Source organism: Oxyura jamaicensis, chromosome 6 (genome assembly GCF_011077185.1).
Source record: "Oxyura jamaicensis isolate SHBP4307 breed ruddy duck chromosome 6, BPBGC_Ojam_1.0, whole genome shotgun sequence".
Lineage (NCBI taxonomy): Eukaryota > Metazoa > Chordata > Aves > Anseriformes > Anatidae > Oxyura > Oxyura jamaicensis.
The window spans coordinates 4,146,794-4,166,004 of NC_048898.1; the positions used below are offsets into that span (position 1 = coordinate 4,146,794).

General features: G+C 37.4%; 1 protein-coding gene and 1 long non-coding RNA gene across 8 annotated transcripts in view; both read left to right on the plus strand.

Annotated features, from left to right (window-relative positions):
* The first annotated feature begins 66 nt into the window (after window positions 1-66).
* On the plus strand, window positions 67-7,562 carry LOC118169357. The gene is made up of 2 exons (XR_004752039.1): window positions 67-199; window positions 7,432-7,562. It is a non-coding gene; the product is annotated as an uncharacterized LOC118169357 (long non-coding RNA).
* Window positions 7,563-9,034: 1,472 nt separating this feature from the next.
* Window positions 9,035-19,211, plus strand: part of CTNNA3 (catenin alpha 3) — a 457,011-nt gene continuing 446,834 nt past the window's right edge. The window contains exons 1-2 of one of the 7 annotated variants that reach the window (XM_035330601.1): window positions 9,035-9,187; window positions 11,337-11,455. Coding sequence is in view for 1 of the 7 variants with exons in the window: in XM_035330600.1 (XP_035186491.1) it covers window positions 15,977-16,001 (25 nt within the window). In the remaining 6 variants the exon portion in view is untranslated. Of the gene's footprint in view, window positions 9,188-11,336; window positions 11,456-15,853; window positions 16,002-18,016; window positions 18,153-19,211 lie in introns of those variants that run through there. The other 6 variants (XM_035330600.1, XM_035330608.1, XR_004752032.1 and 3 more) reach the window with 6 other exon arrangements.

Consider the following 19,211-nt stretch of genomic DNA (forward strand, 5'->3'; position numbering starts at 1 on the left):
GCAGGGGGCGCCCGCAGTGCTCCGAGCCTCCAGCGGGGCTGCGGGGCGCGCCCCGGTGCCTGGCCGGCCCTGGCACCCTGCGCTGCTCGGGGCTCTGCGGGAGGCTTACGAAGAGCTGAACGCAGGCTCGGCGAGCTAGTTTTAGGGCTTCTCTTCAGCCTGAGCTGGGGAAAGGAGACAGGGGCGTTAGGAAGCACAGGTGGGGCTGTAATGTCACATAAAGCACTCGTCTTGTTTTCCTTCTGCAATGCTTACTCAACTCTATTGTTTTAAGTTAATATAGCTAAAAAGCTGTAGTGCTTGTCTTACGCACCCAGTGTTAGCAGTGAGTTCGGTTGGGTTTGGGCTGCTGTCTGGTGCCGGGGTGCTGCTCAGTCCCATCGTGACAGCCAGTGGAGAGGTGGGCATTGGCTCCCATGGGAAACTGGAATGGGTGGTCACAGGGCTTTGGCAGAAACAGGTGGTTCTGCAGCTGGGTGCAGGCCTGTAGTGTTAACAGACCTCTGACCACCCCTGAGAGCAGGTGGGAGAAGGCTGGTCTGGTACAGAAATGTGGTACTACATGTTAGGGGTTGTTTGTTTTCCTGCACGTAACTGTAGAAGGTTCAATGCCACTGGTACTATCTGTGTATTTCTTCATTCTCTCCCACAAGTCTCTTTGTGTTGTTGTGTATCTAGTTAAAAAGAAGATCCCAAGCTTCATTCTGAATTTCTGCTTGTGCTGTTTAATGCTCTAGATGATAAGGAATATTTTAAAAACACTAACATATAAAATGGTTCTATTATCCTGCTTTGTATCCCCCTATCTCACTCATTAGTTCAGCATCGTAATATTCTTTGTTTAAATTGCTAGTTGTTTAACATGTGTTCCTGACATCCATGTAGTTTTGTATGCTAGGGTAAGGCCCCCACAGGCTGCATTACGCCTGATAAGATACTGTCTTCATAAGCCCATAACTTGTACCTGGTTACATAGACATGAAGGTGCAAAACATGATTATGCTAAATTCTTATGTAAGCAATTGCTTAGCAAATACCAAACGGATGAAGAGCAGGGTGAGGCAAAGTGGTGCCTTCAGTATGGCCTCGTATAGCCAAGGGGAACTTAATAAAGAAAATAAACAGAAGTGGACAGTCAGGGATCATGTTGGTGGAGAAACAAGTATTTGTCAGGTGAAAATGCCAGAAAAGACTTGTTGGGGCTTTTAGTACAAATTTTGTTTCCTTGTTTTTATTAATTTGAGGACAAGGAACAAAGCTGTTTACTTCTTTATTCACAGATCTGCTGCAGTTTTACTTTCTTTACAGAAAATAGATTACTGCCATGGGCAGGGCCCCCTCCCAGCAGGCCAGGCTGCCCAAAGCCCCATCCAGCCTGGCCTTGAACACCCCCAGGGGTGGTGCCTCCTCAGCTTCTCTGGGCAGCCTGTGCCAGTGCCTCACCACCCTCTGAGTGAAGAAATTCTTCCTTATGTCTAATTTAGATGTCCCCTCTTTTAGATCAAACTGTTACCCCTTGTCCTATTACAATACTCCCTGATAAACAGTTTCTCCCCAGCTTTCCTGTAGCTCCCCCCACTTTATTAATGGAAATTAGCTATTTGGTTTAGACTCAGCACACGTGTGACGTTTAGCGCTGAGATTTGCAGTCATCCAGCAGGCCATTTGAAGCTTTGACTGAACTGATGGATATTTACAAACCCTGGGACATTACACAAAATCTTGATCTTCTGAACAGCACACTTCTAGAATGAGTAAAGGGCAACAACTGGGGCATAAGTTAGTTGGTTCCATTCTGGTCGTGAATGAAAGCCTCAGCAACTTTAGGTTGTTGAATGACTTAAGAGATCTGTGCAATAGATAGCTGATGAGAGCAGGTGGCCACCTGAGTCTTGTATGTTAGTTGTACAGAAGTTTACTTTCTTTTACCCAGAAATCATAATACAAGACTTAAAAATGCTATGTATTTTTAATTTTACCCAGTGTTTAAGGACTACAAGAGGAAAAATCTCTTATGTAAATGAAATATAAAATTGTCCTACCCTGCTTTTCCAGATGGGTTGTTTCCCATTGAAGGAAAATGAAAAAGAATCCACTGGGAGTCAACATTCTCAAAGTCTAAATTAAAATAGTATTGGTTTTAGACTGCAGAAACAATTCTTGCATTTAATTCTACTGAAGAACTACTTCATAAAAAGGAATACTTATTACAATCGCTTTGGAGAACTCTAGATTTTTTTCCTGTATTTTATTGCAGAAGGGTTTTTCTTAATCCTTTTCTTGACTGAAGTGTTAGAATTCATGTCTTCAGTTAAGAATTCTTGATAGCTACTATGTTCTAGAATTACTTGTTTGTAAGCTTAAAAAAATATGGAAGTTATTACCTATCCACGGAGAGATTTTTGAGCTGCGTACGGAAAATGCTCAAGAGAATCAAAACTCGGTATGTTTATTAATATTTTATGTGGGTTTGACAGAAGCAAAATTAATGTGAATGGTATCATTAATGTCTGCAATATGCAAATGATCACATCGCCACAACTCTCACATTGTTTTACCCCTGTTCTAATAACTGCCCCAAGCTATAAGAGCACAATTCTTGCATCTCAGCAATTAGGTTAACTGGCATTGATATTAAATTATGCAACCGTATTTTGGAGTTTCTATTTGACCTTCTTGTCAAGACATATGTTTTAAATCTACTGAAAATTATGTTGGAAAGACAATTATATGCCTTATAAGAAGGGGTGGGCTGACTATAGAGATTAACTTAGTATGTCTGCAGAGCCAAACTCAGACTTAGGATTTGATGTAAATGCTCCACTACCTACTAGCAGCAAATCCAAGCTTCTTCCTTAAACCAAATTTATTTGATACTAAAAACAAGGTTACCAGTCTAAACTTATAAATGGCAAGACCATATCGTTGGGAGAACTGTATGGTTAAATTTTGTGCGGTGATATAAAGACTGTTTACAAACGGTCCACCTGGAAACCCCTGCATGGCTGACAGCTACATAGACTAAGCCAGTGTGTTTCCAAGACCGCTCAGGTTTGAGGGTTTGGACCTACAGCTTGAGGAGCAGTCGATTGCAGCCTCACTCGAGTGACTTATGACTCAAGTTGCTTATGTAAGTGACTCACTCGCTTATGCAAGCCTTCCTTGAAAGGTGAAAACACCATAGTCTAACCGTTCCAGTCCCAGAGGCTTTTGCCAGGCTACAAGGAATGGTGACTCAGACATCTCAAACATACATGTGGTATTCTAAGACACTGAAACTTGGAAATATATTCAGTGTCCTTTGTGGCTGACAATTTATAATGTATAACTTTTATATTTTGAATTCAGGAGCCTCTACTTCCTAGCAGGACAAAATAAGAAATTTATTTTTTCTTTAAATGCCTGTTGTAAGTGGTTTGGATTCAATTGAATCCAGAACTTGATTTAAAAGTGTAATCTCAGTAAAACAATCACAAAAGTTGGCTGACTTGTGTAAATGCCACACACAGTGTTGTAGTTAACCAACTACATACAATTTAACCTTGAAAAACATCCTCTCTCTAGTTGTCTCTTGAGCTAGAGTGACCTCCAGTGTTCTTTCTGCAAGCTGCAAGTAACACAGCAGATAGAATGTGCTGCAGGTACTACAGGCAGAAGGAGCAGGTTTAAGCACCTCTGTATAATCTGTGTAGATGAACAACGGTCAAAAATGTATCAGGGAAGAACAGTATTTTCAGGGTGCTACTTGAATTCTAGCACTTGGCTTCAAAGCCACAATTATTGCCAAGAGAGAAGGAGATCTTGCTACAAAAGAAATCAATGAACTATTCTTATCAAAGCCTCACTTAAAAATGCCATTACATGTTAAGTCCTAGATACTTTAAGATAGTAAAACTTAATATCTATTAAGTGATTAAGTTTATCTGTTTTAGAATGGTATGAGCAATTCCTGAGAAATACATTCCAGTATCAACTGAGAGCCCTGAAAATGCCTAGGTTTGAGACTTAAGGTTTAATGAAAGCATTTTATGTGGTATCGATGAAAAGTAGCAGTAATTTTACGCATACATATAGTTCATTTGCATACAATGACACTGCCGCTTATTCAGCTCACTATCAGAACTCATGCAGTTAACACTGCTTTATAAATGTACTGTTCTATAATTTTAGATTTTTTGAACCTATGGCATCTGTTTTTAAATAGGAAAAATATTACAGCCTTCAGGAAGGATCGTGTCATTAAGAATGTTTTCATGAACTGGAAATGCAAGCTAAACTAAAACCATTAATACTTGGTATTTTATTCTCTTTTTCTAAAAAAAAATCTCTAAATTTTCTAAAAAAATTTCTGTAATACTTGGAATTTTTCTTCAGGGTAGTACTAAATGTGAAGTAAACACTAAAAAAGCTTTAGTATATCTCATGGGCTTTTACTGAAGATTTAACGAGTACATAGGATATATGATATGAACATAGGATAACGCGCAAAATTTCCCAGTGGATAAGTGTATTTTGGAAAGTTTTTTCACAAAGGAATCTTAAAATTCTTATTTCTTTAGTCACTTAAAACTAACAAGAACTGGACATTGGAATAGATAATGGAGAGAGAAAAAGATGTTTAAGGACTTAAATAAAATAAGGGTAACAAGATAGGTTTGCCCAGATTTTTTCATGTCTTTAACTTCAGTAAGCAAAGAGCATAAATACTGCAAATTTTTTCACAGGAATATGAACAGTTCATTAAAACTGTAAGTAGGAATTGATAATCAGTATCCAAAGGTATTCTTTAGTATTACATAATTAGTATTACATAATTTCTGTATTACTGTTGTATTTACGAATATAGGACTGAGCCCCAAGCACTTTAACTTTGTAAAAATGTTTAACTTTTCTTCTTTTTTGACCTCAAATGCAATGTTCATTTGGTAATACCTATTCCATGCCTTCTCACTCATTTGCTCTGTGCCCTTTTACTTAATCAATCTCTATCAATGTTTGTCCACTTTCCTTATGTTTGGTTGAAAACATTCTGACACAGATATACTAAAATTTCATATTAGAAGATTGCCAGTTTGTGAAGCAATTTACTTTGCTTTACTTGCTTTATGCTACACTTATAACCCCAGGATCTATTGCTAAGAATATCTGAAATGCTGTTTCTAGTGTAATATAATGCAAGAGCGTTGTTAATCAACTAGATGTGCTTAAGACATGACACAATCTGATCTTGTAATCATGCAGTGACACACAAAATGTTGAATGGAATCCCTCAATCTTAAACCAAAAAGTTATTTAATGGATATTGTAGATCTTTATCTGGATAAAGAGAAGATTAAAAACCCCTCCCTTTACTGAGATTAAGACATTAATTATTGGAGTACAGTAACGTTTCTAGCCATTTTTACTACCTTTGTTACTCAAAGTCAGAGTTCTGCTCTGGCTTCACCTCCTCTGGTTTACATCAGATATGAATAGTGAGTACTGATATGTCTGTCTCATAGACAACACTAAATAAAACCTTCTCTTTAATGTTATTTTACTGTTTTATTTTTCTGCCATGGATAGCTGTAGAATTGTGATTTCCCCCCCCCCCAGGACTGAACTGCAACTAGAAGATGCCAAGAAGTGGAGGACCAAGACTACTTAGGGACCTGTTTATGACATACTGAACTTTTAATCATTTAAAATTTGTCAGTGACAAAACTGGTTGAAACATAATAGCTGCTGGCAGCTTCTATGAAATTAATTGATATCACAAGCTTATTTATTTATTAACCAAAGCTCATTGGTACACCTATTACAGAAAAAAGGGTCAAAAGCATTCATGTAACTCTTTAAAACATTAACAAACTACATATAGTCTGCTTTGTCCTTTAGCTTTCTTTTCATATGTTCAGTAAGCTTTTTAGAAAGGTGCTAATAGTTGTACTTACGTTTTTAATTAAGTTTTGAGTTAATTGTTACAGGATTATCAAACGGCATCACTGAACATTGTTGTAAATGTCTATGCAGCCAAATTTTTAGCTGCATTCTTACCTTTAAGTTAACAGTATAGTCATGTGTAAAGTACACTACTAGATCAGGGCCTTTTTCCTTAACGTGTTTTTGCATTTCTATCAGATTTGTACAGTTTTACGCAAAAAGCATATTCTATGCCTCTTCTCGCTACTGTTTTATATACAGGTTTAAGATGTGTTTATGGAAATGATGTAAGTGCATATGGAAGTACCTCTCATGTTGCATGTAAATGGTTATGTTTTCATAAACCGAATATGCTAAATATCATATGAAAATGCTACTTCATGGGCCCCAAAAGCTCTCATGGTGTGACTATTAATTAGACCTGGCTTTAACAATTCATCTGCCATGCTGTAAATACAGATAGAGTAACATATTTACCACCTATATGAAAATAAAATATGCTTATGGCTCCAATTCTGCATTGGTTGGCTTTCGTCCCTATTCTGAGCACAAATTATCATGGAACTATGGAGACTGATTTAAATCAAAGTTATTGTCTTTTGTATGATTCAGATGTTAGAATAAAATATTTGTATTTGTAATTTCACTATGTTTTTCCAGATTGATAGATTTTTTTTTTTCCTACAGTATATATAGAGCCTCTTTAATAGTTAATTAAAAGCTATGATTTTGCTGAGTTTTACCAGCTATTTCCCTCATTGTCAGTACACAAACAGAGGCATTATGATACTGGGTAAAACCAGTATCTGAAGCAATATCCTGATTTTTGGTGGAACCTCCATATTACCTGTTACTTTAGAAAATAGTTTAAATGTAATAATAGTGAGCAATTATGCAACAATCCCAACAAGAGAAAATATTTCTGTTGATCTGTGCTTAGCTTAAACCTGAAACACAAGTTTGTACTTAAACATAAGATCAATTTGTACCATTAACAGGTTTCAGTTATCCTTTCTAAATGAATAATCTAACCTTAATTCCTATTAAATATCAGTTATAGATAATAGCACTAAACCACTGTAATTTTTCATACGTGTAAAATCAAATACTCTGTATGTTTTGAGTCATTAAAGAAGATGATGTTGAATGTAGGAAAGTTAAATATCTGTAACAGATGGAATGGATGCAACTCTGATTATTCTTCAAAGTCAGTTTACCAGGGGTCTTTCTGCTCATTTTCTGTGTTTCACTAAGCTTCTACATATACATCAGTACACAATATTAAAAGATCTGCTAACTACACATGTACTGTCAGCATTTTGCTTGTGCTGATATCTATGGAATATGAAACTAGAATTTATAGTTAAAAGTTTGATTTTTCAAAAGTCTCCATTGTTGATGGTTTCTGTCTGTGGTGCACTGCAAGTGGAGAAACAGTCCTAAGGTGCTGAATTGTTTGAGCATCTAGTGATCTCCATTAGTATTTTAATCTCTTTTTTTGTTCTTTAGTTATTTTCACCTTTAGAACCTACATTTCCTACTTGAGAAAAATATTCCTGGTGAAAATTCCAGAAGATTGAAGAATTAAATCTCGACCAATGAAAGTCTAGAACTTTGTGTGGATCCCAAGAAGACACGGGAAAAAAAAAAAAAAAAAGAAAAAGAAAAAAGGCTTCAGGAACTGCAGGCACTGCTGTTTCATTTCTACAGCTCATAGTTATGATTAATTTTGTTGTGTAAGCTTCTGTACCGTTAATTTCATACTACATGGCTTCTCAGTACTAGTGGGTAATGCCTTGTAAGCAGGCTGTTTTAAAGTAATAATGTCTATTGATTGTATTAAATTATAGCTTATGTATTCAATTACAATTCTGACAAGTCTGATTAAATAACAATGTACAAATGTGAAATATATTAACTCCACTCAGTATTTCCATTAAAAGTAAGTAAATTAGTAAAGCAACTGAAACTAGAAAGAAAAGACTACTTACTGAATTTACTTACGGGTAATAGTTGAAGGCAAATGGACTGTTAGAATATTGAAATGTGCTGTCTGTAAAGGCTTATGTGCTGTAAAGGAAAAAAAAAATGTGAGTTGTTCTTTAAGTGATTTAAGTGACAGCAGTGTGAAATTTTCTTAAAGAATGTTATTTTAAAAATCATTTGTTTGTTTGTCCCTTGGCTTAGTATTGCCCAAATATTTAAGCAAATGTGATTATATACATATACATCGGTGGACCCAGGGATAACTCTAAGGTCCTGGGTCTGGTCACGTTATTCTGTCTATGCCCTGATGCCATGCAGGGACTAGACTCAGCTATTCACAAGTTAAACCTTCTTGATTTGGCTTCTGTGGGAACAAAATCCAGGCATGGATACATTGTTCCATGATCTGAGATTAATTTAAAGGTCCAATGTTCTTTGCCAGAAGTGCTGGGTCTGGTAAGGTCTAGCTTTTATTGAAGCTATGAAATCCTATCCAGAATGTCCTATATCAGAATATATAAAAGCAGAACCTTGCTTTGTGAACCAAAGAGAAAAATTATGACAATTTGTTAAACAGAGAGAAAAACAAACAGCGACATAACATTTGACTGTCAAAAAAAAAAAAAAAAATCCTTCATGCACTTTTGCACGTTCAATTCTCAACAGCTACCATTAGGAAGTGAATCTGACAGAGTTGCCAGTAGTGGCACCTGTTCATGGAAGTTTAATTTTGCACTCCCTGGGCCTGGAAGCATTGCTGCAGCCCCAGGTCTTCCCACAAGCTCCCTCAGGTAATAGCTTTCTTGGTGGGCCCCCTTTGCAAACATGCTGCAACACAAAAGCTATTTACCTCATAGTTTTAAATAAGAAGCCTTTTTTAACGAAACAGCAATTTGGCGAGTGGTGGGCGCGTTACGTGAGGGACGTTCCCTCAGAAAGTTACCTGTCAGCGGGCAAACCACGACGGCAGGGGGAGGTTCCTCAGAGCACCACGTGCCGGGCGCGTGCACAGCCGTAGGGGTGGGGCCGTGTGCAGAGCTGTTGGCTGTGGAGGCAGGTGAGGGGAGCCGTAGGGGCGGGGCCGTGTGCAGAGCTGTTGGCTGTGGAGGCAGGTGAGGGGAGCCGTAGGGGAGGGGCCGTGTGCAGAGCTGTTCCCTCACAGGACGGCAGCGCTTCGTCGGCCGTTCCTTTTCTTGCCTCTGGTTGTAGCGAGTTTTGTCGTCGTTCTGCTCCGGTTTGCGTGCGAGTTAGAGCTGAGTGAGGAGGAGGGCGGCAGGGAGTTTCCTCCCTTTCTCCCCATACTGCAGTCCTGCCCTCGGATAGGGGTGTGTGGTTCTGCCTACCTCAGGTAATGGGGCATGAGCAGCTGCATCCTTCTGTGGAGGAGGATGAGGGCTGCGAGCAAGGGGTGAGTGAGGGGGGAGCAGGGAGCTGGGCACATTAGGGCATAGGTGAGTGCATCTTCAATAGGCTGTGGGTCAAACAGGCCCTTTCGTATGTAATCTGGGAAAGCTCTCAGGTGCAAAGATGATGTATGTGAATTCTGTCCCTTACTGAAGAGGAAATGTAGCTCTGAGGGAGCCACAAACCTAAACATACACCATGTTTACAGTAAATTAAATATAGAAAAAGGATATTGAGCAAAATCCAAATTTTATTTCATGATACATTTAGTAGAGTTTTCATAGTGAAATGACTGATACTGAAGTGGTGATGGTTTTTCTGTTTGGATGCCGTCAGATTGCATTGACCAGTAAATGTCGCAGAACAAAAGATTAAAACCAAAGAAATTACTGAAAGATAATCTAGGAGTACAATTCAGAGGGTTAAATTCAGTAGGGTGTAAAAGTTATGAAATAAGAAATTAAAAATCATTAATAGGTACTGTATATTAAAGAGGCTCAGACAAGCCTCTTTTACCAGAAGGCTGTTAAGGAAAACTGGAAGACAGCCAAGGTGAAAAAGGTATAGTATCATATATAGTGGTTTACAGTAGTTCATGTTGTTAAAATATTTTTAGATATACACTTGAAAATTTGTGATGCTTACTTGTAATAACACATGCCTGCTACTAAAGAGTTTTGTTCTTAACCAATGAAATGCAAGATCTAGTGGAAAATCTTTATAGCAGTAACTTTCTGGGGGGATTTGTTAAGGTAAAGACAACTTGGGAATGATTAATCATAGAATATCCCGAGTTGGAAGGCACCAATAAGGATCATTGAGTCCAACTCCTGGCACTACACAGGTCCACCCAAAAATTCAGGCCATGTGACTAAGTGCGCAGTCCAAACGCTTCTTAAACTCTGACAGGCTCGGTGCAGCGACTACTTCCCTGGGGAGCCTTTTCCAGTGTGTGTGAGAACCCTCTCAGTGAAGAACCTCTTCCTGATGTCTAGCCTAACCCTCCCCTGCCTCAGCCTGACACCATTCAGGTGCTACTGAAGTCAGTTGGCCTTGCATGACAGGGCCCAATAGATACTGTTTCATCCCCTCCAACTTTCTAAGTACTGTCTCTTAATGTCTGTCCCAGTCTTGTGTTTACCTCACCTGTGAATAATCACGATATGTACTCATTGTTCCTCTCATTTCTCTCTCTCTCTCTCTCTTTTTTTTTTTTTTTTTAATGCAGTTGAGTCCCTCCAGTGTTCTTCAGCTGGTGTCAGATTACCTCAGCTTTCGGGATGTCTGTGACCTTTTCACCTCCAAAACAACTAAAAATAACCAAACTGTTTTGGTTGAAATTTTCCAAAAAGAAAATTCAGCCTGACATAACCTGTACTGTCTGAAAACCTGAACAAAACCATTGAAATCTTAAGCAGTAGAATATATGGTTTCTTGCAGGATTAAGAGAAGTATTGAACAGATTATTCCCTTTTTAAACTTCCTTCTTTTTTTGGGACATGCATATTTCTGTATAATGCAGTTTGAGTTTCTCAAATTTGCTATAATTCCTATTGAACAAAATTTCACTGTGCCTGTTTTAAATGGCTACCTTGGTGGAAAATACTATAAATACGGGTTTATTCATCTGGAAATATGTTTTGTGATACAAAGGTAAGTGAAAACTCATGTAAATTGTGTTTTGTGTGGAAGTTCCTGGTACATTGCAACTGCGTTTGACCTGAGTTTTATACTAACGGCGGCCTTTGGTTTCATTCTTCCATTTTGCCCTCCCATGTTCAACCTCAAACTCACTGATTTCTGAGGGGGCTTTACCATTGGCTTCAATGGCATCTGATTGAACGTCTAAAAGCTCAGTGACAGACCGTGTTCCAAGACTAATAATGAGCCTGGGCTTTTTTTAAGCACTGTTTTAAGTAACAAGTTGTCAGTAATGTCAGGAACATACAGCTTGGGAGGAGGTCCCAAATGGATACTCTCCTCCCCATTCTGACTCTTCCCCTCCTGCTTTTTTTTTGTAGGAGAGGAAGGGCAGGCAGTCCTTTGCTGTCTCACTGTCAGTGCCTCTAAAGTCAAGCACCATCAAGAGGAGTTCTTCACTGAGCTGTTTCTGGGATCTTGTGTTAGATTCTTGATTTGAAAGGTAAGATTAAAGAGAAATGAATTTTCCATTTAGTGAAAGAACATGAGGCTTTGAGTTAAACTAGTCATTAAATAATCACTTTGAGGCCTGAGTTAAAAGGATGAGTTTTCTTAACATGCTTCCTAGAAAAAAAACTTCTGAACATATTTTTTTTTCCTGTTCTGAATATTCAAAATGATGATCCTACCACTTCAAGCCAGTAGCCAAAGGTGTCCAATGGGTAGGTGTATTTTCCAAATAGGAAAACAATATCAGGATATTGTTAAAGGAAAGATAAAATGTTGTGTGAACGCTATTATTTTATGAAAGATTTATTTACTTCCTTGTACTTGAAATCTTGCTTATAATGCTAGGAAGGTTTATGTAAATGTACATTTATCACCTAGTGTTGAAAACACAAAGCAATTTTATACAATTATTTGTTATTAATATATAAAAGATACATGTTTCTAATTGAGGGGTAATATATATACCAAGGCTATTTTCAGTTATGTAAAATATATTTGGATTCCTCTTATTAAAGATGCAAGGTATGTGCAGACCTAGTGAAGCCCCGAAGACTTAAAACAGCAAAGAATTAAGCCTGGTGATCGATCAGCATTTAGAAAAAGTACGTAATGAATTGTTGCTCTTTTATCCTATTCCTAATCAGTTGGCATTAGGAAATTAATTTACTTTAAAACTATTTTTATTGGGTTATTCTCCATCAGATGCCTATTGTATTAGAATAAGGGTAGAGTCAAAAGGGGCAGAATTATATTCAGTCAATATTTTTGAAGTTGTTTCACCAGAAACAGTGCATCAAGTAAGTAAGTTTTCTCTTCTGGACCACACTTTGATTTGAAAACGGTTGTTGGAGTCAATAGAGGAAATAAGGTGCCTTGCTGTGCCAGGAGCCACATTGGAAGAATATGTGTGTCTTAAAGTCACAGGTCTGTACATGCATACAGTTTTGTTTAAATACTGTTTCTTTATCCCCATTTTTCTAGTTAATGCCTTTGTAGGTGCTGGCTGGTGAGCTGCTTCTGGACATCCAAAATGGTGTGGTTTCTCTTTTTTTCATGCATTTCTCAAAATGAATGCATACCTAAAAAACAGTGATTTTATGTGCTACTGTTAATTTTGAGGTTAATTCCTGCATGTCAGGAGGCAGCAGGGGGGAACAATGAAACTGGGTTGCTGAAGAAGATGAACAATGCAAACCTCCATGGATTATATTAATTTGAAAATAGTTGCATGAGATGGTACATGATGGTAAAGCATCATGGGTAACGTGTGGGTATGAAACGTTCTCTTTTGAAAGTTAGCAACCCTACAAAGAAGGGAAAAACATTTTTTAACTCATTGCAATGCAGTAAGAAATAAACATCTGTTACACAAAACATCATAAATGTTGTAGTAGATAACCCCCAACAAATAACAAAAAGGATAAATGGAGGAGCTGCACTTAACAGGAAAAACGTTAAATCTTACAGTAGTGCATCATGGAAATTGTTGTTTAATGATGTGTTTTTTTTTTTTTTCTCGCATGAGCTGAACAATATCCTATTTTTAGTGGAAGGTCAACTTGAACTTTATTTGAGCAGTCTCTGGTTCTGAATAGAGATAGGAACACTTTAAAAGTGATAACAAAGGGGAGGGCTTGAAGCCAAACCTTCTTAACCTATCATTACCAGCACAGGATAGCCATCCATGGAGGAACTGTAAGCCACTTAAAGAGAAAGGGGTGCTTGTTGAAAGGTCAAAGTGCATCCAATGAAAATAGCCCAGAGGTTCGTTCATATGTAAAATACATATGTATATATATATATATTCTTTTTTTCAGACCTACTCTGTATTCTTTCGTAAAATATTCATGAAAAGCTTCTCTTTTTGAATGAAATGGTGCCATTTGATGTCATGCCGCCTTTTTCTGAAGTAAATACTGTTTTAGCATCTTAAACATTACAACTGTAGTTCTGAGACACAAAAATTCAGTTCCTGAAAAAATGTACCTTGGAAGGAAGTCTTAGGAATATAGGATTGTTAAAGTATCTATAAACCAAGAAGGACTGTTTAGATTCTGTTCTCAGGTGTGTAGGTCCTCTAGAATTTCCGTGATATCAGGGGAATTATTTAGTTTATTGCTAATAAAATAGCAACACTGTCAGACCTGCAAGTTTCTATAGTGATACCTCAGTGGAGGAGGTTTTCCTTGCTGAGGCTGTAGACTTGGGACCATAGCGCACATTTCTGAATAGTTGTTGGTTGAAGTGTCTGGCATGACACATGGTTGAGTCTGGCATGCTAGTGCAAAGCCAACTGCTTTGCAGCTGGTCAGACCATAGGATTCACACCTCTGCTGGAATGTCTCCTAGAACTCGTCAGTGTGTTGCAACTGGCTTTGAGAGAGTGCATTCAACCAAAGCAGTAATTTTGATAGTATATTTAAGGGAGAAGAATGTGTTAGCTGATGTTACTAAGAATAAGAAATAACAGTATCTGACTAACTTTGACCTGAGCATGGAAGAAGAAATTATATTCTTTAGATTTATATTACAAATTGTGGATTGTGGTCAGATTTTTTTTTTTTTTTTTTTTTTTTTTTTTTTTTAAACTCCTGAGCCTGTTGAGCCTGTTTTATTGGCCACAGCTAAAGTGGGAGTAAGGTGCTCTAGTGACTAGGGAGTTGCATCCCTGATTCTGCCTCTGGCACTCTGTATGGTCATAAGCAAATAACTTACTTTCTTGGGGATTCTCTTTGCTGAAGTATTGAAAGATGACTTCTACATGCAAAAGTGCTTTGATGGAATGCACTATATGAAAAGTAGGCACGACTGTTTCTCAAGGAAAAGAGAGCACATCCAGAATGTAACAATCCTGGGAAAAATCATAACTTGTTATCTCACTACATGACAGACATTTTGCAAGAGACATGTTCACCGACTGAGGTATAATATGTTCCCCATCTCAAACATTTTTTTCTATAAACCTTAACTGAAGCTTTTCACACCATTAGTTCAGTCACAAGCTGTTTCTCACTATGTGGATTCTTCTGTATCCAGTAAGAACTAGGCTAATACTGCATTCTTTTTCTTGGCAGATTAATTTTAAGGGATGATGTATGTATCTCTAGTTTTGTTGAGAACAATGCTGAAAAATTTGGTAGAAATCTTGTGTCCATTGGAATTCCATCTGTTTTTCAGATGTGGTTGAGGATGGCCAAAGGATTAAGAAGAATGAAACACAGAGGGGTGAAAAAACTTCAGAATACTTTTTTTTTTTTTTTTACCCTCAGCATTAAAAGTATATTTTGGCTACTTCAATGTAAATGTACCTCTAAATGCAAAGACTGTTAGTAGCCTTCAGTTAATCAGTTCTTGCCACCATCTTCAGTTTTCTGGCTATTCTTTTCTTTGTGCTGCCTTTGCTTTAGCAGATGTTTTTCCTGTTGCTAATGATAAGAAATGACAATCTGAAGTAGTTAGGGTGTAACCTCACAGCTTTATATGGAAATCTGATTTGCCAGGTGCTTTAAGGATTTTTCCCAGTGTTAAATAAATGATATTCTCCCCTGGTGTTGGAAGTACTGTTCCATTCCAGTGCGTGGTCTGGCCCTTGAAGTACAGCAGGCATTAAAACAGGAAAGTCCATGCTATTATTTTGCAAACATAACTAGTACTTTTTAACAGAAAATTCCTTGTTTCTGAATATTTTTTTTTTCATACATCAGCTAGAGAATTAAATAAAAATACAGCCACTGTTTTTGTTGCTGCTGTAAAACCTGATTTGTTCTTCCTATACTTTACTCTGTAGCAAAAACTGATTACAAAATTTAAAAAAAAAGGGCATTTTCACCAATTGATGGAGCTATTACGTAATAAATGTGAATTAAAGACAAAACATTCTTTTAAATACTCTCAGCAATGCACCATGTCTTAGAAATCCTCAGGTGTGCTATGCACGTGTATCTTGTTCACAAATACTTACCTACCCTATAGGCCTGTGCATTTTATGAAATTGATAGGATAATATATTGTATGCTGGTGTTGAATAACATACAATGGGGGGAGAAGAAAACAAATTTGGTGCCAAGTGACTGGTTAAGAGCCTTATGAATCCTTTTGCTGTCCAGTTCAAAAGTCTGAGTCATTGCCTTGAGACAGAAGCTGGCGTACAACCAAAATGTATGGGGAAACAATAGCCATGCTGAAAATCACAAGAAATAAGCACCAGAAGTATGAGTAATGGCATGTTTCATGTCATTTAATTGTTCAAATTTGTTCTTATTAAAAGGGTTTTTAACTTTTTTTTTTTTTTTTTTTTTTATGTGTCTCTGCACTCGAATATAGCTTTAAGGATGCCCATCCCCCTGCCACCCCTTCAGCAGCCGCTGTGTCCCGTCAGTCATCCTGAAATACACTGGAGAGCTTGTCAGGCAGTCCCTTGCAGATGCCTCAGAAGCCAAATAGTGAGCCAGCACAGTTGCACTGAAGCTCCTAACACAAGGATATTTAATAGGCAGTTGCTTTAGTTCTGAATATGGACCGTTTGTATTCTAGGATAGGTGAGTGATGTGCTATTAGTTTTCTAATGACTTAGCAGGAAATGGGTTCTAAAGTTAACTTTTCCTAACTTGCAGAATATCTTTGGCTCTGCCTTCTGACACTGACTAGTTCATCTATGCCTGTATACAGTTTACTTATCGACTGCAGTTTTCAGACTATGTCTATGTTCACATTATGTTGCAGGTTGATACAAACTTTCACTTGTCTTTGGAGTGTCTTTTTTTCTTACACCAGAACATTTGGCATTTTCAGTTTGGATGCCTCTGCTGACAAGACAAAATTCTTGTTTTAAGTTTGCAGCACTTGTAGAAGTGTGCAGGTGGTTGCTTTTCTGGCTGTTCAGAGACAGAACTGTATCTTGTGACACATGCTTAACATCCTAAGTGTTGTAAGAGCTGTTGGTCTACAGTGCTGAAATTGCCTACTGTAAAGGTTAATGTAACCAAGTGTGAGGTTATAGCAGGCTTTTACCAAAATATCTTACAGTCAAGATCTGTGCTGTAGTTAGAGGGCATATCATATGGGAGTAACTATATATATATTTAAATAATCATCTGTGTGTTATGACCTAAATTTCTTTGCTGTATGAAGAAGTTGTTGAAGGTCAGAAGTTTACTTTCTAAGTGGAAATGTCAGAAAAAAAGCCTCAGAATTATCTTTGCTGCCTGCATATTTCTCTTTCTGTCTCGAGGTATACTATAGTTTAAAAAAAATCAAATACAGATTTACTAATATGATAAATAACACTAACAAAGAGATTGATAAGTTAAAGATACATGGTCAGAGTATCACTATAAAGTTTGCACTCTTCACTGCATTTGCTTGCAAATTTATTTTCCTATTTTGGCTGCTTAAAGGAAGCATTAGAATTGTAGGGGGAGGAACAACTAGAATCAGGATTTCAGCCTTTTAAATAGATTATACCTTAGAATATAATGAAAATTTCCAGAAAGCAACTTTTGCTGTTTATTTTCAGTTAATGATAAATTATGTGCCTGCCTCAAAGAAAAAAAAAAAAAAAAAGCTATTGTTGCATTGAAAAGCTAACTGAGTGAGGAATGGAGCAAAGAATAAAAATGCTTATGTTAGGCAATATGAATATGCTATGGTTTAACAGTCTAAAAACACAGAAGGTAAAGTCAAAGCATGTGGAGATTTTTCTAATCCTCAAAAATGCAATTGGATTTGTAACACTTTGCAAATTTGAGACTGCTCAGTGGTGGGATGCTGGAGCAGAATGATCTTTAGTAAGAGGAAGTGACTATAATTAAACTGTACTTAATCTACCAAATTTTATAAAAGGTCTGACTGTCAGAGGTGATCTGTAGTGTAGGAAGATGCCCTGAGAGAGAAAGGGGGAAGCTCTTGCTGTAAGCAGCAAAGGTCTAACTTCTGAATTTTGAGTCAAGCAGCTGTTAATATCCTTCTACCAGTGACCTGAAGTCTCTACAAACTTAAAACATGACTGTATGTGCAGAAAAAATAACCTGGCAATCATCTTGTGGTTTCTTCAAATCTCAGTAGAAGCATAAAATGCTGTCTATATCCAGTTCTTACTTGTCCCCTTGCAACTGATGCATGTCTTGCCCAGAAAGAATTCACAACAGAATCAATATAATCTATTTGCAACTATAGTGATGGGTTTCAAAAAGTACCTGTATTCTGGGAGGCTTGTGAAAATCATGTCAAAGATGAGGGTTGTGAACCAGCAATATCATGTTTAAAACAAACTTTTTTTGATGTAAGTAGAAGGGAGGTTCATTGTAGTGGTTTAGAGGACCACTAAATTCATGAATTGCATATAGCAAGAAAAGACTTCTTTTTAAGGATATGGTTTGTTTTGATGCAATCCTGTAGAATTTGGAGGAGAGTCTTTTATTGAATTAAATGGACTTTTTATTCAGTGGTGAATGCAGCAGAAAAAACTTTCCAGCAGTGTGGGTGCTTCTTTGTTATATGGGCTGTACCAGTGAGCTGACAGGTAGGCACAGGAATGACATACTCTCTGTGTGCCAGTATTGCAATATCAACCAAAAGTGTATGTGCTACTGGTGTACTATGGAAGAGACATGTTAAACAGCTATTAAATAGGAGTGCAAATATAGCTATCGAAGAGGAATGCAATATAAAGAAGCCAGAGAGTGTAGCAGGTATTATAAAACTTTTATCCTAAACAATGACTGTTTTTAAAACATATATTTTTAACATTTCACATTGAAGATATCCTTTTCTATGACTGAATGCTACTGAGTGATAAAGGTGATCTGAAGTATTTTAATCTTTCGGTACATACGGTATATTTAACTGCAGATTTGTGAAGCTGAAAGAACTGTTACATTGAAAGGTGGAATCACAAGCTACCGAAATGAGTATAACGTGCACACGTAACTTACTGTTTTATTCTCAGCATGGCTTTGTAGTCTTAGAAAGTCAAAGTCAGTTTTCAAAAATTGTATTGCAATTAGAACTCAAAGAAACAAGAGCTGAACTTTGAAACAATAAATGCAGTCCTAGCAGAAGAGAAGTATAAACAGATACTGTTAAGATTACTTTGTCAGGATGCCAGCAGAGGTAGTTGCCCACTATTTCTTGCCTGAATTTAGCTCTCCTTACAAATCAGTCAAGGCTGTGGCTGTGATAAGGATGAAATGAACAGCATATTTTAGTCATGAGTCAAATCGTGCCCTAACATCAGTGTTAATTTCAATTCATTGAGAGACCAAATCTAGTTCTGTGACAGGATGAAAGTCTAGGAATGAATCACAGGACCGGCTTTAGTGTGTAGCAAAACTTGCAGATGGCTGCAGCTTCATTAAAATGATTTGGTGGGCTTGAAATAATTAATATGGATTAAAACTGGGTGCTGCTTAGTTGCATTACCTGAGTGTAATGCCTTTGGCTTCAGCAATTTTGTGCTTGCCATATAGGGTTTCCAGGTGCAATTAATTGCTGGTTCACCTGTTACTGTTTTGTTACTGAAGTGTTTCTAATGGAGCCAGAATCTGGATGCTTCCATGTAAGTAGTTATGCCTACTTTTTTTTAATGGGGACTGGCTCTCACTGACAGTTTTTCAGGAGCAGAATTAATTTATATAATCTGGTCTTATGCTCTGGAACAACCTATGGAGAGTTGAGGAGAAAGTGGTTACTTCTTCTAAATATTAGAATGTAAGCATTTAGGAAATATTTTCCTGAATACAGGTAATTGA